At 45.2% G+C, this 26,947-nt stretch overlaps 1 protein-coding gene across 1 annotated transcript in view; it reads left to right on the top strand.

Moving 5' to 3' along the window:
* Window positions 1-3,866: 3,866 nt before the first annotated feature.
* Clic (chloride intracellular channel protein 5) overlaps window positions 3,867-26,947 on the top strand; it is an 89,908-nt gene continuing 66,827 nt past the window's right edge. The window contains exon 1 of the mRNA XM_075694886.1: window positions 3,867-4,111. Within this exon, the coding sequence (XP_075551001.1) occupies window positions 4,037-4,111 (75 nt within the window). The 5' untranslated portion in view covers window positions 3,867-4,036. The remainder of the gene's footprint in view (window positions 4,112-26,947) is intronic.

A 26,947-nucleotide genomic window follows, 5' to 3' on the forward strand; every position in this document is an offset into this window, starting at 1 on the left:
AGCAGACTTAGGCGAAATCAGAGACATAACAGAGTGGACCTCAACCGTCGTCTCACACGTGAAACAGGCCACCGAAACGGTAGAGGGAGATGAGCTCCCATTCAGATTAGACAACAAGCTTAGAAATATGTGGAATCGAAAAACAACCCTCGAGAATAAGCTAAAGCGCCAGAAATGGAACCGGAACCTAAGGAAGAAAATAGCCGAGCACAATAAAGAAATAGAGAGCTACGCCTTCAAACTAGAAGAATAAAGGTGGGATCAAAAATGCGACGAGCTAGAGAAGAATATGAGCCGTCCCAACACTTGGCAGATGCTGCGCCACCTCATAGACCCCACCAACACCAAAACCCACGCCAACATAGAGCAAATCAAGGCGAGATACAAATTTGACGGAACTGATGAAGAGCTCATCGGCCGACTTAAAGAAATTTATATAGGCCCCGCATGCCCGGCAGCGGATAATGAATATCAGGGAGCGGAGAATCCGCTATAGGACGAACTGATTCTAGTAGCAGAGGTCAGAGCCGCGCTCTTTGACTTCAAGAGGAACGCAGCCCCTGGCCCAGACAAGATCCCCTACGGTATGCTAAGGAACTTAGACGACGACTCTATAGTTCACCTTATAGCTTATTTGAACAAAGTTTGGGAATCAGGGGAAGCACCTAAAGACTGGAAACACGCCAACATCATTTTAATCCACAAGAAGGGCAAAATCCCGGGTATTGAAAATCTCAGGCCAATTTCACTGACCTCGTGTCTAGGCAAATTAATGGAGAAGGTAGTTCAGACGCGACTAACTCGATTCGCGGAAGAAAGCAACATCTGGCCCCACGAGATGGTAAGTTTGAGACCGCGCCTTAGCCCTCAAGATACCATGCTAAGACTCCAACACGATATTATAGACAAACGAAAGACAAAAGATACGAGAGCAATATTGGGCATAGACTTAAAGAAAGCGTTTGATAATGTCAGCCGCTCGGCCATCCTCGACGGCCTGCCAGATCTTGACGTAGGGAAGGGGACCTTCGCCTAGATCAAATCTTTTCTCGAGGACAGAACAGCGACCCTGCACATGCAGAGCCTCAGCTCGGAAGAGATTAAATCGGGAAACAGGGGCACCCCGCAAGGAGCCATCCAATCCCCCTTCCTATTTAATTTAGTTATGAAAGACCTCCCGGGCAAGTTAGGAAGGATCGAAGGACTAAAGACGAGAGAGTATGCAGACGACGTCAACGTTTGGCTCAATGAGGGCAGCGATGCGTCTATCGAAGAAAGGCGCCCATGACAACAGTATACTGAGTTTGCACTTGTCGCATCGCTAATTCAACGTCTTCATAAAACTGTTCTATTTCTTCGTCGTGAGTGGAGGTTGGAGCGTAGGTTTGTCCTACCTTTGTTCTGTGCCTCTTATTCAGCTTTATTGCTTCTACTGCTACCCTTTCATTAATGCTGTAGAATTCGTCAATGTTGCCCGCTATGTCCTAATTGATTAGGATTTCTACTCTGAACTGCTTCTTATCTGGTAGTCCTCTATAGCAAAGGACGTGGTCATTTGTCAGCACTGTATAAGTTTCACCAGTTCTTCTAACTCACTAAGGCCAATGATGTCCCAAACAATGCCTGACAGTTCCTCAAAGAGTCGGGCTAGGCTAGCTTCACTCGAGAGGGTTCGGGTGTTAAACGTTACAAGGGTCAATTTCCGTTGGCGGCCTGCCCGGGTACAGAGATTCTTAGCACCATCTGCTGCGTTACGGGTTTGACCGCCGCGTTGGTCAGGTGCTCCGCAGCTGCTGGGGACTGAGTGCCATTTGGTAATTGAGTGAGTCATTTGGGGAGGGAGTGGCCGAATACTGCACCAGGAAGGTCAATTCCTGTTCTGGTGAGTAAATGTCTTGTTGAAGCTTAGTGGGTGTTCCTAATTTGGTTGTACCTGCATTAGTATAGCCCCACTTGCTCTCGGCGTTATTGCCGGTGTCAGGCGCGACAGTGTGTCAATCAAGGTGTCAATCGTCAATGTTGCCCGCTATGTCCTAATGGATTAGGAATCCTACTCTGAACTGCTTCTTATCTGGTAGTCCTCTATTGCAGAGGACGCTACACTCCATAAGCTTAGAGTGTAGTGTGCTGCGGGAGGTGAGGTCGAGTTTCCCACCTTCAGGGGGAAAAAAACGCCAGGATTCGAACTTCTGAATGTGTCAACCGAGCATCCAAGCTAGCTCAGTCAAATGACCCTGCGGACTGTCAGGCCACCTTATGTCGGAGGATTCCAGCCCAGATGATTCTACGCGCCTGAAAACATACTTGAATTATCCGCGGTATACGGGTTTTGGTGATCGCTGTCAGGTTGCACAGCATAGTATTCCTCAATGTTTCTAACATCGTGGTAAATTTCGGAGTCGATCACCCATACGCATGCGGCCATGAACGCGATTAGATACACGAAATATGTTAGGCGAAATTTTTAAAGTAATGTATACAAAAAGAAAATGACAAGAAGAAACACTTTCAGCGCTTACCGGGAATTCAGGAGTCGCGTAAGGACGGAGGTACACCAAACACAATTTTATGAATCTGTGGTTGCGCAACATTTTTATTTGCCTTGTTTGACTCATTTTATGCAGTGACTTTTGCTTAGATAAGTAGAGTTATTGGATACTTATATGTATATTTAAATTCTTGTTACGAGGTTTTGTATATACATGCAGCGAACTTTGTTTACGGTGGCACTTTCTTGCCCTTTATCAAGCTGTATCTTCGTATCTGTATATTCCGTTGTATCTTCGCATTTCTAATGTATATTTTGCAGAACTTTGTATATTTGTGAACTTTGTATATTTTGCAGAACTCCTTCTTTTTAGGTGTGCTCTATGTCGCGACTATAATTTCGGTGCAGTTACAATACACGGCTGGTGACAGCTGCTCCTGCGCAATACATTGGAACGAAGGACAGCGTCATTGAGATTTCTTTGGCCGTTTCATATGTGTAAAAATGTAAACAAAGTTCTTGAATGACAAAGTTTCATTAAAAAATTTGTTCTCAACTTGTTCATTTTTTGGCCTTTTTACGTTTTTCATATCAGCAACAAGGACTAGCAGCTGCTTTGCTGGTTTCGAACTGATATAATTGCAAAGTCATGTGATATTTTATTTACTTACTTTATAAAGAAGAAAGCGTGGAAACATTGATATCAGCTGTTTCTGGCAGAACCTTTGGGAAATCCGAATATATTTTCATGAAAAAAGACATATTTTTCTGTCTGGACAGTGGATAGCGTTCAAGAATTCGTTTGCAACATCTTTGGCTATGGCAATGCAGTTATTATTCATGTATTTGATCCCCGGCAAATTCTGTAAGGAGGAGGCCAAGCAGCAACGTGAGCCCCAAAGGAAATTTCTGGCTACGCCACTGGTGCTACGCAGCTTCGCTGGGCATCCACCTTCACAAAGTTGAATGGCTCTTTTCTTTGGTATACCGCAAACGAAAGAACTTTTGTTAATTGTGCAGCACCTTGTTCGTGCTTCAGTTTCGATCCCTGACCAATTCCAGAGCAGTTTTTCCTTAGAATTCTCGCAGGACAAACAATAGGCGCGTCATGCTGCGTTCACTCAGGGCTGATTTGAAACGCAGATAGTACACTTTTGAGCTTCACTTGCTGCTCAACACGTGTCGGGAAAGCACTCTTCTGACTGGTTGCTCGCTAGCACGAGACCGGGCAGTGAGCGAACTAGGCGGGTGGTCCCTGTATACATGGCGGCATTTATCACCAGACTCGTCGCGCCGTACTATCCCCCAGCGGTAAAGAAGCGAAGCAGCAAGTCGCGCATGCGCGCCTTCCCGTCTGGCGGCGGCTGCGCCTTTCCTTTCCGCTCGCGTGTGTGTCTGTCTACCGCGCCTAGCGGACGGTGGAGTGTGTGCGGCGGCGGCGGATTTTGCGGCTCTTCGGTGCTTATTTGTGGTGCTCCCCCCTCCCTTCTTGTTTCCTTCGTTCCACCTTTGGGATAACGCTGATCGCCTTCTGGACGTGCCGTCAAGATGTCGGACGACCACAACAATCACGAAGACTCCAATGAGATCCAGGACATACCGGAGATCGAGCTCATCATCAAGGTAACACGCCCGCATCCGCCGTCCCGAGGCAGGCGGCAGCGAACTGTCCGTTAGGCCTAGCAACGGCCGCGGCGCGCTTGCTCCGTGTCCCGCCGTTATGGGGTGGGCATACGGCGGCTCACTTCGAACGTTTTTAGCGACAGTTTTCGCACGCACCGGACACGGGGCGTGGGAGGTGCGCCCGCGGTTAGCTTTTCGGCTGCCGCCGGCTCTCTGCCGTGCGTCGCGGGTGTAATCGAAAGTGTGTCTCTCGCCAGGGCAGTGTGTTTTGACTCGCCCACCTTTTGGTTGACGTCGCGAATTCTGGCTGTTACCCGCGGCGCCACGGGAATGTGGAGGTCGTGTCGCTTCGTATCACTAATAAATTCCCGTTGCCCGCGTGTCACTACTGATACCGCCGTTTTTTTTTTTTTTTCCCTTTACATTTTCATTCCCTGTCTGCCCACCCGCAGCGCGGCGCATTTCCTGCGAACGTTCCGTTGTCCCGGCGAAACACCTGTTTTGCGAGCAGGACGGGCCCGTGTTGGCTGGCATGCGTGGTACAGAAAGGAAAATGCGTAGCTCTGCCTGGTTAGGGCACGCGCGCGCCAGGTGACACGGTGCGCGTAGAAAATGTGGCCCGAAACCCGGCAGTTTAATCCGTGTCGAACGATTTTGCGTTTGTATGTCACGGCATACTTTCTATTTCAGTCAGCCGGAAAATGCCGGAACTTGGTACGCAGACTGGTTGGTTTCCCTCTCTGAGGAGGTTGTGCCGCGGCGGCAAATGTCCTTGAGCAATATCGCCGGTCTGTGTTTTTCTTTTGTCTTCCTTTATACCGCTCTTCGTTTTTCCGCTGGCTGCTGTGGCTGGAGCGTCGGTGCGGCGCTTCTCTGGCCTTTTAAGCGCCTTCACAGAGGCGCGATAGGCAGTCGGCGGCCTTTGCGCGACTGCTTGCCTGAGAAGACGGCGTCTGGCGATCCGCTTTCTCGCGTGCCGGCCCGTTGAGCCGGCTCCCTCGTTTCGGCGAGCGGCGGCACTTTTCCTCGAGCATTTCGTCGATTTCCCCGTTTGCCTCGCTTCTCGCTCCGTGACCCGGCGCGTCAGCGCGGACGTCGCTCTCTCGGAGCTCGCATTTTACCCCCGCTTTCGGGCGAGACGTCACTCTGCTCTAGCGGGACACCCGTCTCTCCCTTTTCGTGTCGCCTGAGTGTGACTGGTGAGGTTTCATGCGCTTCGTGCAGGCAGTGACACGCACCGAGTCCACGGAGTCTGTCCGTGTGGTCGGTGATGCACCGACGCAGCTGGCCGACCGCGAGAAAACGCCGAATCGGTTTATTCTTCGGTTGACAGGGTTTCCCGCCGCCACGTTCTCGAGCCTCGGCTGTGGGCGGTGGTCTCTCCCGCAAATTTGATTAGACAACGCCCGCCCCACTTGAGAGGAAGCGCGTTATCGCCGCCGCTGCGAAGAAAAAAGAAAATATGCGCCCCCCCCCCCCCCCCGCCCACCGACCTTGCGTGTCTGTGGGCGTCCCACTTTGCGCCTTCGGCTGCCCCAGTCGCTCTGTGGGCCAAACTTTCGCTGGCGCGGCCGCGTTCCACCGAGTCGCGCGGGTTTGCTTTCCGCCTCGCAGCGCGACACCCTCGCCGAGATGCGAAACCCCCCGCGTTTCACGTCTGTTGGGCGCACTTTCGCGCCATGCGTTTCGCGAGCCGCCATTGGCACTGCGGAATGCGGTTGCCTACACGGACATCAGCCGCTTTCCATTTGTCGCTACGCCCAGCTTCTACAGCAGTAGCACACCGGAGGGCCGCGAAGCATGCCGTGCTAAGTAACGTCAACATGTGTGTGCTCGTGATATATCAGCGCGAGTGGGTGTTCGCAGCCTGGTAGCGCTTCATTCCTCGCCAAATGCCCGCCTGGCCGCGTCTCTAACACCGTGCTGTGACACGCATGTAGAATGTGTGATTGAGCTGCTTGTTGGAATGCGGCATTTCCTTGTGGGGTGGCATGTGCGTACGGCATTGTTTGCGGGTGTTCAACTGCAGGGCGAGTGCATACATGGGAATGCAAGTAGCTGCACTGTTTGCAAGCCCACCATCGCGAGTTCTGTGCAGCTGCAGCTCCATTTGGTGTCGTGGACAAATAACCTTGAAGTGACAATTTAAGAACACGAAATATGCAAGGGTTTTATGAAATCGTATCGGAGAAAAGCAATTTTGCCCCATAGTGAATAGTTTACCACACCTTAAAGTTCTGCAGAATTTGCTGGCAAGTCAAATTTGTCTGTGCCTCATAATCGGAAAGTGGTTTTCGCACGTAAAACCCCATAATTTTTTACATGATATATATGCCCTGCTGCTATTGGGGACTGCAATTCGTCATTGGAAAGAATGAAATGTGGCATCCAGGGCCACACAAATGCGATTCCATGGGCTTTTGCTTGAAGTTTGAAGTCTACAATGACCAATAGGGAAGTTTTGAGAAAAAAAGGTAATTTATTTCATCAAAACTAGCTGTTTTACATGCTCTTCAAAAGACAGTAAGGGTGTAGATTTATCTATTAGATCTATAATCACACAATAGTTATTGGATGATTTGAAGCTTCCCATTTAGGGAGTTAAAAATTATAGGGCGTTTACATGCCAAGAGAACTTTCTGATTATGAGGCACAGTGTAGTGGAGGACTAGAAATTTCGACCACCTGGGGTTCTTTAACTTGACCTAAATGTAAGTACACGGTTGTTTTCGCATTTCGCCTCCATCCAAGTGTGGCCGTCATGGCCGGGATTCGATCCCGCGACCTCGTGCTCAGCAGCCCAACACCATAGCCAGAGAAGTTTGCCATTTAGGGAGTTGCTTGCGATAGTTCGAATATTTGGCTTTAAGAAATTCAGGTGTCTAAAATTAATTTTTTTCATTTCCAGGCATGAAAAGTGAATCCTTCTGCAGCAGAAAAAAAAAATCAAATGTTAGAATAGTGTAATTACTTATACTATTCTGAGCTTTGAATAGGGACATTTCTAGATCAAATATGAATATTTTAGAAGGATTACTTCAGAATACTGAATATTTTCTGATGTCCAAAGAAAATTAAATCTGAAGTTTGTGGAGAGGTAGTTGGGTGAACAAGGGAGCTTTGTGTAAATTATTTGACACGTCAGTAATACCCTTTGCATTGACCTTCCTAACACCTGAGGAGCTTGTAGTGAGAAAAAATTGTTTGCACTTATCTCCTTGACAATCACAGGAGTGAAACAGGGGAACAGCTTAAAAGCATTTCTTGTTGGGCTAGTTGGTAGCTGTTCATTATAAAATATACACTCCAAATAAACGGACACACACACAAGAGAATAGAACGACACATCGCCAGACATGCATGGAGTCTTGTATTTGTGGGAGAAGAGTGGGATGCTACAGCACCACATATTATTTTAAAGGGATGCAGGCAAGACTGGCCGTGCAATAAATCTAGGTGACATAACACAGGCTGCCTGAAAGGGGGCTGGTTGAATGACTGTGAATTATTCAGCAGAAGCTGTCTAATCCGTGGGTCTACTCAGGAACTCGGGGCCCCTGCAGAACAACCACAGCTATTTTGCAGCAAAATGTAATTCGGAATCACTTGCATCTATCGCTCTTCCTTGAGACTCTAGTAAGTGTTGGTTTGTACTCGAGCAATATTGAATATTTGGCAATTTTATAGTCTGTTCTCGATTGATTTGCAGAGAGACTGATTCGTATTTGATATTTGTGGTGTATTTAACTGGTTCCCACTGTGCTCCCACTCAGTTTGCAGCGATAAGGGCTTCCTCTTGTGATTAGAGCCAGAGAAAGACTGGTCCAGCCGAACATGCCGGCTGCTCTAAGCTGGATCACAATGCTCTGAATAAACCAAATATTTATGAGCACTCTGAATGAGCCAGACAAATATTTACGAGCACTTAATTTGAACCAGCCCAATATAACCTGCACCGAGAGAGTGCTCAAAAGCAGCGAGTATCCAGAATTATCAAAAATGCTACTCCAAGTTTTGCATAAAGTTTTCTGTTAAACCACAATTTTGATAGCGAACTCTATACAGCAGAATTAACTTGGACCTTTGTGGGTAAATGCAGGAATAGGTTTTTCTTTTATTAAAAAGAAGCTAAACCTTCCAATATATGTGGTGTATCAGCATTCTTGTTTCAGTGCAAGGAACTAGTGGTTGTCCGGTCATGGTTTGTAATAGTCCTTAAAACATTCGAATACAAGTCGCCTTCGAGGCCTTGATAACACTTAAATTCCTTGAAGTACTTGCCGTTTCAACCGCTTTTGCCCGAGTATTAAATTTGCTGCTCACCACTCCTAGTCAAATCAACTTGACACAACGGTCTACATAGAAAATGGAAAACTGAGAACGACACTTTACCGGAAACCTACACATAGCCAGGAATATTTATAGAACACTAAGCAAGGAATTTTTGTCGGAAAAGCGAAACGAATAACAAAATCTGCTGTGAAGACAACGATTATATCCACCACCTAAATGACCATAAAGCAACACTAGCAGAAGGAAACTATCTACAAGTTCCTCAGGACAGAGCTTATGACATTGCGTCAAGGTCGGAGAGGCAGTCTGAATCAGCTAATAAACGGCCTACACAAGAAGCTGAGAGACCACCAGCCTTTATATAACAAAATATTCTAATGTACTCCCAAACATAAACATCCTACGAAACCACCACCCAATGTTGTCAAGTAATGAGCGTTTGAACAAAGCATTCTTGGTGGTACCAAATGTGACCTATTGTCCCAGCAGAAACCTTAAAGACATGTTAGTGCACACAAAAGTCCGCCAACATCATTTCCCCATAATAATAAAAGCATGTTGTTGCCCCAGGTGCAAAACCTGCAGGTACCTTCAAACTGACATTAAAATTAAAAGCGCCCAAATAATTCTACACACAAAGTGAAAAGTAACCTTACTTGCACTACTGCCAATGTGATTTATATACATGTGAATCTTCCTTCTGTAAGAAACAGTATATCAGTGAAACAGGACAATCAATGAACGCCAAGTTAGACATTGCGCGGACACAGCTAAAAAGCTTGCGAAAGCCATCGCCAAGCATTTCAACCAACCAGGTTGCAACTTTGATGAACTTAAACTGAACATCCTACAGTCACATTTCCATTCTGTGCGAGACAGAAAATAGAGAGAATCATACCTCATCCATAAGTTCCAGGACATTCCAACCAACAGGCACAAAGATTTTAAAGGGAGCTTTACCCCTGAATGTAGAGATCTATCTTGGCTCGAACTTGGCTTCTGGCAGTCTAAAGACAGCTTTGCCGCGCGTCTTAGATCGTACTCGACCTTGCGGATGACTTGCGAACGACTTGGCTGGGTCAAAGTCCGCTCAAGTTTCAAGGCTAGCATGAAACTGACTTCGTGCGTTATTCCAACATGGCAGCCTCACGAACGGACGTCGCGCTGAGGTTAGCTTCTTTCGAGTTTCCTTGCCACACCATGGATACAGCACTTTCAGAGGTGCATCCCTTGCCAAAAATTCTGTGACCCACCATACGTGACCGAGGGAATCTGATGGAGCTGTACGACGACGAACAATTCCTCCGTCACTACAGATTCACGAACGCCATGCGACAACTTCTCGCTATGTTGCCTATCCGGGAAAGCGGGGACAACAGAGGACAGCCTGTGTGCCTCCCATGCTGCAGTTGCTGATGGCTCTGATGTTTTACGACGCTGGCACATTTCAAACAGTCACCGGTCATCTGGTCCGCATTCCTCAGTCAACAGTGCGTCGCGCAGTTGGAAAGATGACTGCTCATTGCGAAGCACCTGCGCCGGATGCTGGTGTGCTTTCCGCAGTCGTGGTAAGATTGATTGCAAGCGTATTTTATCCCCGATGGTTACACATGCCATCACTAGTTATTAGCACTCACGACGATATTTACGCTCAGCATGCCGGACTGTCACGCACTCATCCACCAAATACAGAACATGCGCACGAGCATAAAAAGTAGCCTATAGGCGAAAAGGGAATCACAAGCTCCCTCAGAAACCGACCGTATGCCTCATCTCGGCCTCTTGCATCCGGTTGCCGGCCTAGACGGTGCATAAACGCCTTGCGGCAATCGAGAACAAAAGCCGTTGGAAGCCCGCTATATCAACCAATCACTTTGTTCGCTTCTCTACGGCCAGTTATACAAACACGCAACAAGACCTATAGGTTAAAAAGAAGCTAAAGCCAAAATAAATGTGACTATAAAATTAACTTGCACTCAAATACACTGTCGCGTAAAAGTAGAGCACCGACTTGAAAAAATGGTAACCTGCAACTCAAAAAGCACGCCAAAATACCGAAACTTGAAGACCACTTAAACCCGCCGGTAACGGGCGTTTTCCGTAAGCAACACTGCCCATCGTAGCTGCGGACGTCACCAGATGGAATAAATTTACCCAAACTCTACTTCAGCACTTATGCCCTGGTTGAAATTTGAAAAGATACATACTTTTTTGCTGTATAACGTGCTTTATGCTAATAAATTGATTATTAACCTCGAACACAGACAAGCAACCTACTTTTGCATTGAAGCACAGTCTTGACGAAGAAAGTCAGCTTGAGCATCTATGAAACACGAAAGCCGACTTGGCCGTTTTGAAGTCTGCTTCTTGCTTTGGGCTGACTTCGTTAAGTCCAAGCACGATCCAAGTTATATCTCTGCATTCGAGGGTTAGAATGCAGAGATATAACTTGTAACTTAACAGAGGGTCGCTATGCTAAATTTCAAGCTACAGGCAACACACTTATTTTTCATAGGGTTGCTTAGTGTTTCGCTTTTTCTCTCCCTTTTTTTTATATATGTACCATTTTAGTATTTTTCCACAAGCACCATTTTATGCCACTTTTATTTTGTTTTGCCACAAGATCATAGTTCACTGACCTCCACGAAAAACCCTTCCACAAAAGGCCCCTTCCACGAAAAAACATAGCTGGCTGATGCACGGTGCTACCTCACATTCTTCCACCGACGTTGAATAGTACACCTTTGTTTTCAATTCTAGACGCTCACCGCTAAAACACCCTCTGTCGTTGCCTCGCCCACCCGCCTCAGCCCCTCTCCCCCTTTAGAAGAACCCTACCTATCTATACTGTGCCAAGGAAAGCATATGTCGCCCTGAAAAAGACAAGTCCACTTGTAAGAACGTTGCTCCCACTTTTATCTTGTTATTGTTTTGCCCATTTGAATTTTTTTCTTCTGCCTTCCCTATATTTTTTCTTAAAGTACTAAGAATTCGAAGTTCCATTTCAGTTAAGCTCATTGCACTTTACTTGGCTCCTCTGACCACAAAGTTTCGGCAGTCTGAAGGGAGCCCAGTTGGCAGTGCTAGTCAAGGGGTTCCAAGTGGTCGTTTTATCAAAAACTTTTGAGTTTGTTTTCAGGGAGAAAAGAGACCTTTGCACTCATTCACCAAACAGTGTATAACTGCATACTGTATCATATGGTAATGCTTGCCTCTCAAAATCATCAGGTCGTTCTCATTCTTCACATCATAGCCAACTGCTAAATGGGCAGGCAAACCTTCGCTATTTTTTTTCTGTTCAAGTGTAAGAATTATGAAAATGGCCTGTTTGTTTACAAACTTCTTGCGCATAGTGTGATGCACTGCTGTCGCACATTTCAAAAGAAATGATTTTGAGAGTTGCAGATACTATGAATTCCAGTGCTGTAGTTAGCACAGATGCTGGATAAATGTGTTTATTTCTGGTATGTTAACAGTAGAACTTGTTAAGTGTATCATATGTACCCGACATGTCAAGTATTGGGACAGTGAGTGTGAGAATGCCACCTTCCTGAATGTTACCAGATCCCTTTTTTTTTTTACTAGTTCTCCGAGGCATAGGGAAATAAGCACTTCCTGTGTTCGGACACCATTCAGGCGGTTGAGTCTTTCAAGCAGATGGAGGCCCTGACGGGTGAGAACGCTGAAACACAATTGTGGCCATTGCGGAGTAGCTTCAAGTAGCAGACTAAACTGCTAAGCTTTCTATTCATGATGTCATTATGTGCCTCTTTTAAAGTAACGGGTTTGCTTGCCTCCCACAGGGTATGCGAGACCCAGGAGTGAGTGGGTGTGAACTTCAGCCAGGTCGCCCATCAGTGTGGTAGCTAGTAGGGGAGGGATGGCCTTGTCACGCCATCTGTTGACTGTGTAGGATAACATATAAAGCAGAAGGTGGCCTATTACACTGAAAGAACTATCCCTCATCACTGATTTGCAGCAACTTGCGGAACCAAGTAGGGAAAAAGCGAGTTGCATGTGTTGCGTGGACAGTGCCATTTAGGAAATAACTAGTCTATCATATATAAATGAGTATATTTAAACATTAGCTGCTCAACTTAGGAATAAACGTGTCTAGTTCCATTATGAATGGATTGTGAGCAGTCTTGATGTCTAGGCACTAGAAATGCTGTTTTAGGCGGCAATAACAGGTGCAAAGCTGTCATATAAGGTGTATATAGGCACTATTATCCTTTATTCAGTCGTGTATAAGCAGAAATAATAAATTTCTACTGTCTGAGCAACAATTATGGTTTCCTAAAGAACACAGCCTACTAAACCTGTTTTTTTTTTAATTCACGCTATTCTCATTAAATTGAAATGAGGCAAGTTGCCTTGGTTAGGTTTACCTAAACATTATTGTAACTAGACACAAGAAAAATAAAAGCAGCAACAAACACCATCTCAAGATTTTCAGGTTTAATGTTTCGCCTTTTTTTTTAATTACATATTGGTTTGTGCACAGGAAAGGTACGCTTATCCATTGAATTTAGGGACTCATATTTGTGCTTGGTTCGATGATCCAAAGCCCTTTGGAATTTCAGAATGTTCTTCGGTCAGAACTTTTGAGAGTGCTTTCACTACTGAAAGCCCAGGATTTTTGTATGAAAACTGACTGTAGTTTTGAGCTAGCTCTTTTTGCAACAGGTCCATTGGGGATAAATGGGGATTTTCTTGAATGTCAAAGCAAATCCAACATTCTTGGTTTGAGTTTCACGAGCATTCAAGTTTCTTGATCATGGGTGCTAAAAACGGGAAGTGAGTGCACCGAGTCGCCTTCCACTGTATAGTCAGTCACATTGCATAGTTTGAGCCCTTATCACAGTGGTGCTCTTGTCTGTTGCAAAGCAGTTAATAATAGCGTTTATACTTACAAAGGTTCTGGTAATAAATAGGCTCCCTATAGCTGGGGGTTCCCCAGCGGGTTTCCAGCAGCCAAGTTCCCCAGCACATCGTAAAAAAAATAAGGCTAGAAAAAATCACGGAAAAAGAGCTTTTTTAAAGTTTCAAAATCATATACTGCTACCAAGATCGAAATAGGCATCTATAGTTGCAATAAAAGAAGCACTAAATTTTTCTAGGCCTGTAGTCTGTGCTTATATGGTAAATAAACATGATGAGGGCATAAGGAAAAAATAGGCATTTTGCCTAAATTTCCGGTCTCTGTTTATGAGCAGTTAAAAGCCTGAGCCAGGAACGATGTTGAGTGCCCTTTTGTTCATTTTAATGTGATTAGCATTAGTTGCCTACTTTGGGCGTTTTGGGCCAATCTATCTAATATCTTATGACGGCCCAGTGGCCCAAGTTGTCTACCAGTTGGGCCACAAGGTATGTGCTCGTGGTCGTGGCAGTGTCCTGGTCATTAACTCAGTCATTCCAGCTTTGTCGTCAGACTTTTGTTATGCTCTCGTCTTGCCATCGTCCTCATAAGACGTTAAGCATTTTTCACTGCCATCGTAGTCGTTCCATCGTTGTCGTTCCCAACGTTACTATGCTAGCTTCAGTTGTCAAACTCAGCGGTGTTGCATGGAACTGCCACCCACCCACGCCTTCGTGGCACTACAGTTGCACCCAGCTTTACTTCCTCACTAGCCAGCTACGCGGACGGGCCGAGTGAAGCACGCGGTGCAGTGTTTCTCTAGTTGGTTGCTGACAACGGATTTCAGCAAGCGTGTCATCCACAAAACTGTAGCCTTTGCCGCGTTTGTTAAGGCTGTCGGGAGACTATGTCCGCATGCTATGTTCTTGGCTCCACAAGCAGCTATCGGAATGATGTCGACAGTAAGGTGCGACGCTTCGTTTGCGTGGAACAGTGATTGCTCGTGCCAACTGGGAACTCTGAATTCCATGGTGTGTAATTTACAATTTCATGAGCAGGACATCTAGTGTTATGTGCATATTATCAACAGACGGACAGTTCAGGTTCCATGAAGCAAGTGGACGCTTGTTGAGGGTGTGGTGCCAAAACTGTTGCCGAACCTTCCCTCATACCTGTTGAAGCTGCCAAAAAAAAAATGCGAATGAAGAGAGCAGAACATTGGAAAATCAGCTGGCCTCACCTTGTCACATTCAAGTGAGAATCAATGGGAACACTCACAAGAAGTGCACATCGTTTATAGCCCAGGTTCCTCTCTTGAAACTACGAAAGAAGTGACTTTAAGTGAAATTGAAGGTGTTCGGCTGCAGTCTTTGTGGCAGATGCTTACCCATGAGGACATCAATGGCAAATATGTTGTTTTTCACTCTGGACACACAACGAAGGCGCCCTCAGATTTAAAAATGTGGTTCAGTGGGCACTGAGAATAGAGCCACGCCAAGTGCTCTTGGCGATGTGGTCTTGGTGTTCAAGGGCGTTAGCATCCGCACATTGGATGACCTAGTAGTTCTAATAAGCAGAGTTGACGGGCTCGGTGTCCCTCATTCGCTAGAATCTGTAAAAGGTACAAGCTTTTCGTGCAGGTGCAAGGTGCTCACTTCTGAAGCTATGTGCCAAGCTGCTGTAGATGGAGTTGGATTCCACGTGGGTGCATATAATTTGCCTAGACTATGTCCCTTGTGACACTTTAGGTCGTCTCGTCCTCATGCTATCATCGTCATACTGTCTTTCTCTCCATCATCATATGTGTGGCATACAGTTGTTTTTACTTCATTTTCTTTAATAAAGCCTTCATTGGTTTTCAAGAAAATTGTGCTGTTATTTTTGTGGATGATAAATTTGGTTTGCTAGCTGGCTTACAACTGCCCCAGGCCGAAGTCTTAATTGAGTAAAAGCAGCAAGGTAACGTGCCAAGCTGCTCTAGGTGAAAAGTGGACTTCGAGAAAGGTTAAGATGACAGGAAGAAATATTCGACAGAAATACAGCTTGTGCACTGTGTCCTATGCGTTCCTTCCTTTTGTGCAGTTAACCCTTCTTTCAGTATCGGCCAACTAACCCGATAAACCTTATTGCTGTAGGCGGATACCACTTTCGCACGGTATCACTAATTTGGGCAAGGCAGAACACCAGTGATCATCATCAGCAGCAGCAGCCTATTTTATGTCCACTGTAGGGCAAAGGCCTCTCCCTGCGGTCTCAATTACCCCTGTCCTGCGCCACCAAATTCCAGCTAGCACCCCCAAATTTTCCAATTTCGTCGCACTACCTAGTCTGCCATCCTATACTGTGCTTCCCTTCTCTTGGTACCCATTCTGTTGCCCTAATGGTCCAACGGTTATCTAATCTGCGTATTGCATGACCTGCCCAGCATAATTTTTTTCTCTTAATGTCTATTAGAATATCGTCTATACCCATTTGCTCTCCGATCCAAACCGCTCTCTCTTAAAGTTATGCCTTGCATTCTTCGTTCCATCGCTCTTTGCGCAGTCCTTAACTAGTTTTCAAGCTTCTTTGTCAGTCTCCAAGTCTCTGCCCCATATGTCAGCGCCGGTAAAATTCACTGATTGTATACTTTCCTTTTTAATGATAACAGTAAGCGCCCAGTCAGGAGCTCACGATGTCTGGCAGAACGCCAGTGAACGTGAAACATTCAAAACCTGCCCTTCCGCACGAGCTCAAGGCTCAAGATGCGAGGCATCTGCAGTGGAGCTCGATGGAACGGTGCCGCCATCTGGTGGCTGTTAAGGGAGTGGAGACAGCAGCAGTAAGCACATGGGCATAGTTTGACAACTGAAGCTGGTCTAATAAAGTTGGTCATTCCAGCTTCGCCATCCAGCTCTCCTCATGCCGTTGTCAGTCTTTGCCAGAGTTGTAGTCATACCATTTCAGTTAAAAAGTCTTCATCCCATTGTCCTCATATCATTATCATTGCATTGTCATCATACATTCATCATTGTGCATTCATTGTGATGCCTTCACGGCCGTTCCATCATCGTCATTTTTAATGTCATTTGACTCTTGTCATGCTGTCATCATCGTGCTACCTTTTTACCAGCGTCATCACTTCAGTAACATCCCGTCGTTGTCATGCTGTTGTCACCATACCCATGCCTTTGTCGTTCCATCGATGTCAGTCCTTCTTTATCATTCTAACCTGGTCATGCCGTCACCATTCAACCCTGATTATGTGTAATATTAAGCCACCGTTGGCATTGCATCATTTTCAGAGTTTCTATTTTGTGTCCATTCTCGTAACGCCGCCATGATGCCACTGTGGTCACGCCATCATCATCACTCTAGCCTTGTTACCCAACTCTTGTCGTGTTCTGGTCATCATACCACCTTTGTCAATCCATCGATGTAATTCTGTGCTCACCATTCTATCATGCTGTCATCATTCATTAGGCTGCTGTTGTAATGCCATCGTCATCATTGCATTGTCAGTCGCTCTCTGGCATTCATTGTCATACCTAGGTCATAATTGCAATTTTGTCATCATACTCATCATCCCATAATCCTCATGTCATCGTCTTCATGTTGGCATTATTATACCGTCATTTAAGAAATGTAATCTCATCATCGTGCCATCATCGTCGTACTGCCTTTGTCTCTCCATCGTCATCCGTTCATCATTCCATCGCCATCATTGTCAGCCTCTTACAGTCGTCATGCGCTGCACTCATAGGCGACCTTGGCAAGTGAGTTCCATAGGAAAGTGGGACTATACCAAAGTATGTTGCATGTAGCTGAAGCAATGGAAGTCTTGCCATAACCACTGCAGATGTTCAATGAACGTGACTTCGGAATTATGGTGTGTCGTAAGATAGCTTGAATGCAAATCGAATCACTGTCAACAGGCATTATCAGATGAATTCTCCCATATTTTGTTGCTGCAATGCAGTGCTTAGATTTTGGCAAATGGCATTGTGAAATTTATTAACAGGAGACTAGTCAGGGCTCATACGCATGCCTAATATCAGCAGACTGCATGCATTCATGATCATAATCTAGGAAAGTCTCCTTGGCCATATAAACCTGTTTGCCTGACCATGTTCCATTTAGGCACCAGGTATAAAAAGGTGTTGTTTCACTGTCAATTTTGGCAAAGCACAAAACACCAAGGTGCCTACGGCACAACATCTTAAATATCATATTTTCTTTTATTTAAATGACTGATTTGGTGGCCTAAAGCTACTAGTGTTACTAATAAGCAGACCTCCATGTCTACTTATAGAGCTTTGTCTTAGCTGCTTATGCATCTTCGGGGATTATCAGTCTCCTGCATGTTCAAAATAAAACCATTTTTGTGGGAGGCAGTGAAAATTCGACATTTTTAATACCACTGAAAACAGTAATATTGACAAGTTCCTTGCGCATAACCACAGTCACTACAGCTTACACTGTACTGAGGTGGTAAGAGCTGTCTGCTGTAACAAGAAACTGTTAAAAAAATCGAATTAGGTATCTCTTCATCTGAGGACCAGGGTGTCTACCAACTGGGAAAATACGAAATTCTAAGCTATTTTCAATAGTCTGGAAATACTTCAGATAAACTTGGGGAATTTGTGCTTCTATCAGGGAAAGTTAGCTGTAATTTTATTGAAAGGGAATGAAAGCCGCGCTAATGCTGACTCAGGTAACAGAGAGGAATCGTAACGAATGATCTTTGACGCCGTTCATCGGCTGGAGGAGTTGCCAGTGTACAGCCCATGGCCGATTTTCAGGATGCCAGATTTCTCGCTCAAGCCCCATAATTCGGACTGCTTCGCGGCACCGCCACGTATCCCATAGAGTCAACGTATAAGAATGTCTGAAATCTTGGGCGCAAGAACACTTCGTCGTCTGATTTTCTTGACTTTTTTCCGGGACCGCAAGTTCGAAACGGCATTAATGCCATCACCGCCGCCATTTTGATTACCTTGCCGCCTTGAACTGATGCTTTCGCACGGCACTATTAAGCTTCTTGCCGTTCGGTGCCATGTTTTCATTGAAAGAATTCGCTGCTGAAAGCTATGGCACTGACCTCCACCCTTGTCGATTGGCTTCGAAGATCGAATGCCACTGCACGTTGCATAATGTCAGTTCCTGAAAGTCAGCTTCGTCTACATACACAAAGTATTGAAGAAGCATACATAGCATACGAAGAAGCATACACGAAGTATTGCGGTGAAGCTTAAACGTCAAAGGGGCAATTGTCGCGGAACACATCATGAACAGCAGGTTGCCATTATCCCTCAAGAAAAAAGTGTATAACCAGCTGTGTCTTACCAGTACTCACGTACGGGGCAGAAACATGGAGGCTTACGAAAAGGGCTCTACTTAAATTGAGGACGACGCAACGAGCTATGGAATGAAGAATGATGGATAAGAATTAAGAATGCTAAGGAATAAGAAAAGAGCAGATTGAGTGAGGGAACAAACGCGAGTTAATGACATCTTAGCTGAAATCAAGAAAAAGGAATGGGGGCATGGGCAGGACATGTAATGAGAAGGGAAGATAACCGATGGTCATTAAGGGTTACGGACTGGATACCAAGGGAAGGGAAGCGTAGCAGGGGGCGGCAGAAAGTTAGGTGGGCAGATGAGATTAAGAAGTTTGTAGGGACAACATGGTCACAATTAGTACATGACTGGGGTAGTTGAAGTATGGGAGAGGCCTTTGCCCTGCAGTGGGCGTAACCAGGCTTTTGATGATGATATGTGTTCCTTAATTATACACACATGCACCCGCCATCTCCTATCACAGTACGAGCACCTATATGCCTAATTAGTGTACTGGCAGGCCTTCAGAGTTTTTTTGGACGTGCTCGTGGAGATTTGAGCCCTTGAGGGCAGCCAAAGACAGGTATTCAATTTTTCGGACTGCCCAATTTTCCGGACGTTTTCGCGGCCTCTAGGGAGTCCAAAAAATTGGACATTGACTGTACAGCTGACCAAACAGGATGCTTCAGATAGTCTGTGGGGTGAATGCACGGCGGAAAGAGGACAAGAACAGAAAGGACCGACGCATTGGGCAATGAACGGGAAAGAGAGCGCGCCGCCACTTCTTTGAAGGAGCTTGAGCTCAGAAAAAAGTGTTGGCTGACGCCGAGATGCAGGTGTCCCTCATCCAAAGCAAAATAAACTCTTTCAAGCAATGGAAAGCAACACTGAGGCATTGTGCAGGTGTTGGGAATATGTCAGATAGGCACGTTCCTCGTTCGTTAAACACAGATATATCGATGACATAATTATCTGATTTCCAAAGTGAACTGCTTCTTCTTTGGATGTAGAGGACCTTTATTATTCAATTCCCTGCAATGAATTGTTTGTAGCAGTGCACGAAGTGACTGAACTCAATGGGATGTTCGTTTCCAAAACGAAGTAGGCATGAGTATTGGAGCGTTTTATCTGCCCCAGTGCTATAGAATATTTTCCTGATAACATTGACAACTTCATTTCCACATCCTTGAACAACGATCATATTGTGCATGTGTTTAGACAGGATGTTTTCTTTTTTAATTTTTTTACCCTTTTCATTAGGGGACATAGTAGATAGTATAGCGCAGGATAATTTATTTTTAAGAGTTGTTCTCTCGGTTTAAATTTCACCTGCGAACTGCTGGATGACAAAGCCATAATGTACCTCAATTTACAACTAACTTTTCACAACAATGACCATCTGTGTGACCGTCTGTGCTGTATGTTTTCACTCCGGACAAAGAAAGCACTAATGCCATATGAATCTAATCAGTCTAAAATTGGTCAAGAGGGGTGTAGCGGTTGGACGCTTTCTGGACGCGGTGCAGAAGAGTTGCTGCCACCACATGGTGTGTAGCCTGAAACAGCAGATTGAGAGGTTATTCGTAACGGGTTTTCCTGTGTCGTTTGGGCTGTTCGTTGCTTAAAGCTAGGTTGCGGAAAGTGAAGGGTCTTGCAGGCCAGAAGTCGCCGACATCAGAGTGAATGAGGAAATTAGAAGTAATGCGATATGTTTATAAAATCTACCACAGCATTAAGATGGCTGAAAGGTAAGGTGTAAGCATTTTTTCCACACCTTGTAAATTGGCTGGCCTGTATACGAGAATTCGAAACAAGGGGAGAAGGAGAGGGGTGTGTAAAATCAACCACGTGAAACTCTTCTTAGAGTGCAAGACTGGTGTTGTTTATCGCATTCCGTTGCCATGTGAAAAAATGTACAAAGGCCAGGCAGGCAGAAGTGTTAATAAGCACTTGGAAGAACATAACACATCCTTAAATGGGGACCAGAGGGGCGATTTAGCAGTTCTTTGCCGCAGCTGCAAGTGCAAAATAATTTCGATGTTCGATTGTGTGGCCATTTTTGGAAGGGCAAGAACTAGGTATGGAGCAGCAAATCTTAGAAGCCTGTCACTTTGGAAATCAGAAAAATAATTGTCAGTGATATGCCCTTGTGTTTAACGAACAAGGAACATGCCTACCTAGCGGGTAGGTAAAAAGTGACCAAGCTGTTAGTAATGCACTTGTCACGGGAGGAGTCGAAGATGCACATATGTGGATGTTTTCGTGCAGTAATGTACATTCCAATAAAGCAGTTGAAAGTCCAGCGTCCGTCAGTGTCTAATGCCCTATTTTGTGTATGTCTTGTGTATTCACTGGTACCTCTTTCTCAAGTTGATTTTTGAATCTACAAGACCGTGAAAAAAAGGCTTGCAGGAGCAGTTAAGTGTGAGGTCGCTTTGCTCAATACTGAAAGCGCAGGTGATGTGAAAGTGTTTACCGCGGAATGGTGTAGTGCTAGCTTATTTGTAGTCTACAGACATCTCCCGTTTCAGTTACAACTGCTTGTCTAGCTGGCACAAGGAAATAAGTACAAAGTTGATGCCAGCAATGGCTGTCAGTGCGGTGGTGAAGGCTTGTAACACAGTAAAGTGCTTTTGTTCAAATGGCTTTCACTTGGGGCTCATGTTCTGGTGAAAAAATAGCATCCCCAGCTACCATTCTGTTATCACTGCGTAATATTGCCACAATTGCAAATGGGAAATACCTCCTGTTTGCAGCATGCGCGTTTGTGGAATAGGCTTAGCAACACCTGCCGCAGATAACAGACCAGCCATAGCCATGAGGGGCACGTGTGTTGTGCTGCGAAGTGGTTCAGAAGGTGCAGCTAAATCAGGGGCCCAATATTTCCAGTTCCATTACTGGGCTTGATCGGTGGAAATGTATTGCAGTGTCCATCTGGAAACGTGTGTGCATGCCATACCTTGGACGTATAGGATGGACATGCGTTTCTGGGGTGGGGGAGAAGTCAACGGCTGAAGGTCCCATAGTTTGTTTCTTTTTTGTTGTCAGGTTGTTTTTCAAAGGAAGTCCTCCATGTAGCCATTCCTTTTAAGTTCGTTGAGAACCGTTCCTTTCTTTCTTTTGATCTGATTCCGATGAGGAATGAGTTTCGGCTCTTTTGAATAAAGAATTTACAACAGAGACCTTGTGGTTTGCCGGATGGTCAGATTCAAAGTGAAAGTAGCGGCCCGTGTGTGTTGGTTTTCAGTAGACTGAAAATTTTAGAATGCCGTCTGTTCATGTAACTTGTACATCTAAGAATGGGAGCAATTTGTTCTGTTCGCACTCATATGTGAACTGTATATGTGGGTCTATGGAGTTTATGTGTCTCTGAAGGTTTTCAATTTGCCCCATCTTCACAATGCAAAAGCAATCATCCACATACCTGAGGAAGACTTTTGGTTTCGGGGAAAACTACTCGGAGCTCTTTCCTCGATATTCTCCATAGTCAAGTGAGCTATGGCAACGGAAATTGAGGACCCCCCCCCCCATGAGCAGTGGCGTAGCTAGGTGGTCTTGCACCCAGGGCCCATAGGTCTTCTGTCACCCCTCCCCCCCGGGTGTAGTTGAGGAAGGCGAGGATATCGACAATTTCCGGGTTTCAGTACTACTACAGCCACCTTGGATACCGCGCACGTCCCCCGGGTCCCCCTCTCCTTCGCTTTCTTTCCCAGAGGTCGCGAATGCAGCAGGTATACACATTGTTTTATTCTGCGCGAACTAACACAGGATGCTGCACTGATAGCTTGTGATATGAGCATGTGCACATCTTCTGTCAGAAGGCTTGGCAGCCAATACAAATGTGGCATCGTGGAAAATATGGCTCACGTCACAGGTAACAAAAAAATCTTTAAAGTTTTAATTACCAATTTTAGCGGCAATATTGCATTTGCAATATTGAAGCCCGACATTCATATCTTGCCCTACAAGAACTTCACAAAAATCGTCTTAGGTACTATGGCGTGCAGTATTTTGGCTGGGGGCAGCCCTGAACGAAAACGAAAATTAAATTGTGTGTCAGTGACGTTGATCTCCCCACCCTATTAGAATATGCCACCTGTCTCCCTGCGACGCGGGCGCCAATGCTATGACAATTGCGAGTTATCTTCATTCTGATCAATAAAGCCTTGTTTTTATTTGCTGCTATATGGACAAAGGTCATTATACGAGCTATGGTACCACCACAAGATTGGGAACAGAATAGAGCACGCTTCGCGTCGATTCTTGGCGTCACCATAAAAAAAAAAGGCAGTGATGAAGCCCGTGCCAGCGAAAGCTTGCACTACTGTTGGTCTGCACTCGCAATGGAGATGATTGAGGGATCAGCGTCACTGGTCCACTATTTAATATTTGTCGCTGCTGCCATACTGGGCGCCGCCCGCAGTGCCAAAATACTGTAGGCTGTAGCACCCAAAACGATTTTGTTTAAGAAGTTTTTCTTGAGTTAATAATATGACTGAGTCCTCGATTCTCGAGTTTAAGTGTTTCCTCTAAGTACGAATTAAAGGATTATTCAAGATATGGTTATAACTAATCTGCCATATTTCTCACGCTACCGAGTTCCTAATAATCACAGACACATAACGTCATAGAATATTGGGAAATATTATTACAAAATTAATCTTTTTTTATAGAATTCCGCGTAGCTGACACAGACACTGTACTTGTGACATGAAGTCGCACAACAATAAAATGATAAAGAAACAGTTAGCTAGGACTAGGAGAAATATCTTTTATTGAACATCGTGAAACTGATAAAGAACGAATACAATACAATTCAAAATTGATAAATAGAACATTTTATGCATATTGCCGATGCACAAACCATGGTGGGACATCGAGCCTTTTGCACTAAAATAATGACCGGTAAGGACACATTTCCTTCAAAAGTTTTTTCCGACACTTCGTTTCTGCAAACTCATTACAGTAGTAAAGATTATATATTTTTTACGTGTTCTTTTTCTATGGTCAGTATCGCGAAGTTTTACAGCATTTCATCACTCATGGTGGAGCACAGAGACGTCTTGATCAGCTTTAACTTGGAAAAGTTCCTTTCGCATGATGCAACTGACCCACAGATCGTGAGGAACAAGCGAAAGATAACACTAAGTAACTAAGAAGTTCCATTTGGCGATAAATTCCAGGAACTCCAGGCACCGAGTCTGAAGACGATCCAGAGAATCCCATTTGCGACTTTTCACGGCCGCACTTATGCAATGTCGCTCTCAACGAACGCTTCGCCGTAAACACGAGCGCCAGGCACGCTCGTTGAACGCCCTCTCGCTGCTGTCTTTGTTCGTCTTCGCTGCGCGTTCGAAACGGAAGAGGGACCCAAGAGCTTCAACGCCTTATAACGCCTGACTGTATGTTTAGCGACGCCTGCTCCCAGCTCGAACGCACGGCTCGAGCGCACCCCACATGACACGTTCCGCTAAGGCGAGCAATTTAGCGACCATTTCGTGAATTAAATTTTTTAGCCCGCACATTCGTGCAATTATTTCGTGGGGTGTTGATAGTGCTGCAGGCGACAATTCTGCGGCGCAACGCATCGGGTGCATGAGCTCGGGCTACTGGATATGGGAGCATTCTTTGAAATTTGCGCCCAGTCAAGCCGACGGAAAGAGGGGTGTCTTCAGATGTATATGACGCCCCCCCCCCCCCCCCCACCCACACACACACTGGCCCTTTGCACCTGGGGCCCACGGCCCCCCAGCCCCCCCTGTTGCTACGCCACTGCCCATGGGTGTTCCTTTAACCTGTCTGTAGTAGGTGCCTCAAACTGAAATAGGTATTGGACAGGCACAGCTTGAGAAGGTGGCAGATCTCATCTACACTCAAGGGAGTTCTCTCACTGAGTGCATCGTTGCATTCCAGGGCATTCCTAGTTGCGAAAATAGCCAACTTAATGGGTACTGTGGTCACATCAATAGAGAGTAGGCATTCATCATCTTCGATACATACCTTTGATGCGAGTTTGATGAAATTCTCGGAGTCGCACATGTGGGTTGCTGTCCTTCCAGTGAGTGGGGATATAATCTGGTGCAAGTAAGTGGATGGTGATCACAGTGGGGAGGGAACACAAAAAGTCTACAATTGGTTGTAAGGGAATTCCGGGTTTATGGAGTTTTGGCAAGCCGTAAAAAGCTGGGGCGGATCCATTCCTACACATAAATTTTAGAAGAGATTTCGAGAATTTAGGTAACTGCGTAATATTTCAACGAGCGTCTTATTCAGCACCGATTGGGTTCTTGTAGTGGGGTGTTTTAGTTTCTCGTAGTCTTGGCTGGTAAATAGGGCAGATACCTTTTCCTCATAGTCCTGTATGTTCAGAACAACGGTTCAGTTCCCCTTGTCTGCCAGTAGGATTACAACGCTTGCATCTTCTTTCGCTATTCTCGGTGCTCTTATTTCGTCAGAAGACAAGTTCCGTTCTTTTCTGCGGTTGTTATTGGACCTTATTATGCCAATTGCGTTCAGTCTGACCTGTTCCTACATTTTGGTGTCCAGTTGCTGGATGCCGCTGCCAAGGGCGGCAATTATATAGGGGAGTGGTGGATTATCTGTGGTAACATTGAATTTGTGACCTTTTGCCAGAATTGAAGTTGCTGTCGTAGTTTTAATCACACTTTCAGACGTGGCGTTATAGTGACAGCACTTATAGTTCACAAGCAAATTGTCTACATGTAGTTTGAATGCACAGTTTCGTGGCCATAAACCTTTAACTATTTTGAGTTTGTGATGCGAGTAGCATAAGATAATTCTTATTACATAGCGAAGTTTCTTGCTTTTCATTTTTGCCCACAGGCAAGAATGTTTTCCTTTGATTTGAAGGGAGCCAGATTGATAATTATCAGACTTTCTCTTCAGACTCTTCCCAAGTTTCTTTTTTGTTGCCTTCCACTCCAAGGAACAGCAAGTTATTATGGTGCATCCTGTTATTAGTGTCATGGCTCTCAGCTTTCAGCAGCACTATGTCTTTACTGATCCAACTTGCATCATTTTGCCTAGCCTTGATTATTCCGTCTTCGTAATCATTTTTAGCACACAAGCACGGTCTGTCAGTGAAGCTATTCTGTTGTCTTTGAGAATGTTGGCTTCTGCTGGCTCAGTTATTTTGGCACACATGCCTGATATTCGGTCTTCTAGCTTTTTAATCGTCTGTGAAAGGGAAGAAACGGTGTCTTTGTCAAGGCCTAGATTAAGTTCATGTTTTGAGAAAGGAAGAGAATTAATTTGGACGGAAGTGCAAAGGTTACATCATATAATCCAAATGGACGATTCTACAGCATTGCAAGTTGAACGGGTGCAGCACTGTAAAAAGACAGTGGTCATTGCTGTGAAATCACTTAGCACTGCTTCAGTATTTAACCTGAGAGGTAGGAAAGCAGTGAGCATCCTGCATTCAACGGTATTGTGCCCCAGCCGGCAAGATTTGCCACACTGATTAAATACAGCCGGGCTTGATTTTTGTGACTGATAATGTCACTTTGGTAGGGCGTCGCCAGGTGAACAAAGCCTTTGCTGCTAAAAGTGGGTGGTCTTTCCCAGCTGGCAATGACAAGAGCTTGTCTAGTAGTCCAACATTGCGACAGTTCTAGAGAAGGCAGTCCAGATGATTGTTAGACAGGTTCTGGGGTAAGGCATGTACCAGCACGCAGCATCTGGAAGTTTTGTAGGCAATCGGCAGCATGCATTCAACGGTGCCAAGCCCCGTGCATGAAATATTTAGTGCCTGTGTGTTCGGCAATAAAGTTTTGGTGGGAAGGGCAAGTTATTTCCATCTAGTTGGTTACCGTTATACAGGCTATACATAGTTTTCTAAGTCGGCCCGATAGCTGTTAGCCATGACAGACTGCAAACATTGAGAAATAGCTTTTTGCCAAGATATTTAAGGCCCCATGTATTTTGTCGAGTTGTTTGATTTCGCAAAGATTTACCGTATTTACTCAAAGGTAGGTTGAACACAAATGTAGGTCAACCTTATATATTTAACTCACTGAGAAATGAAAAATTATTATTGAAATATAAGTCAACCAATATCTTTTGAATAATTAAATGCTTTGAACATAACACCCCGTTATTTGCCGTAAGCTCGGCTACTAAATCTCTCTAGTCAATAAATGGTATTCTTTATTTATGGATGTACAGGGTACGAATATGGGCCTGCCCAAGCCAGCAATGGCTTGTGGGGCGGTGCCCGACAGCAAGGGAGAAGTCGTGGCATACACCACTGTCGGTCTGCGTCACAAAATTAGCTGGACTGAGCAGGAATGAAAGGAAAAAAATCAAGCATGCAAAATAAAGGACACACTTTGTCTTTGCAACTG

This window comes from Dermacentor variabilis, chromosome 6 (assembly GCF_050947875.1).
Source record: "Dermacentor variabilis isolate Ectoservices chromosome 6, ASM5094787v1, whole genome shotgun sequence".
In the NCBI taxonomy this organism is placed as follows: domain Eukaryota; kingdom Metazoa; phylum Arthropoda; class Arachnida; order Ixodida; family Ixodidae; genus Dermacentor; species Dermacentor variabilis.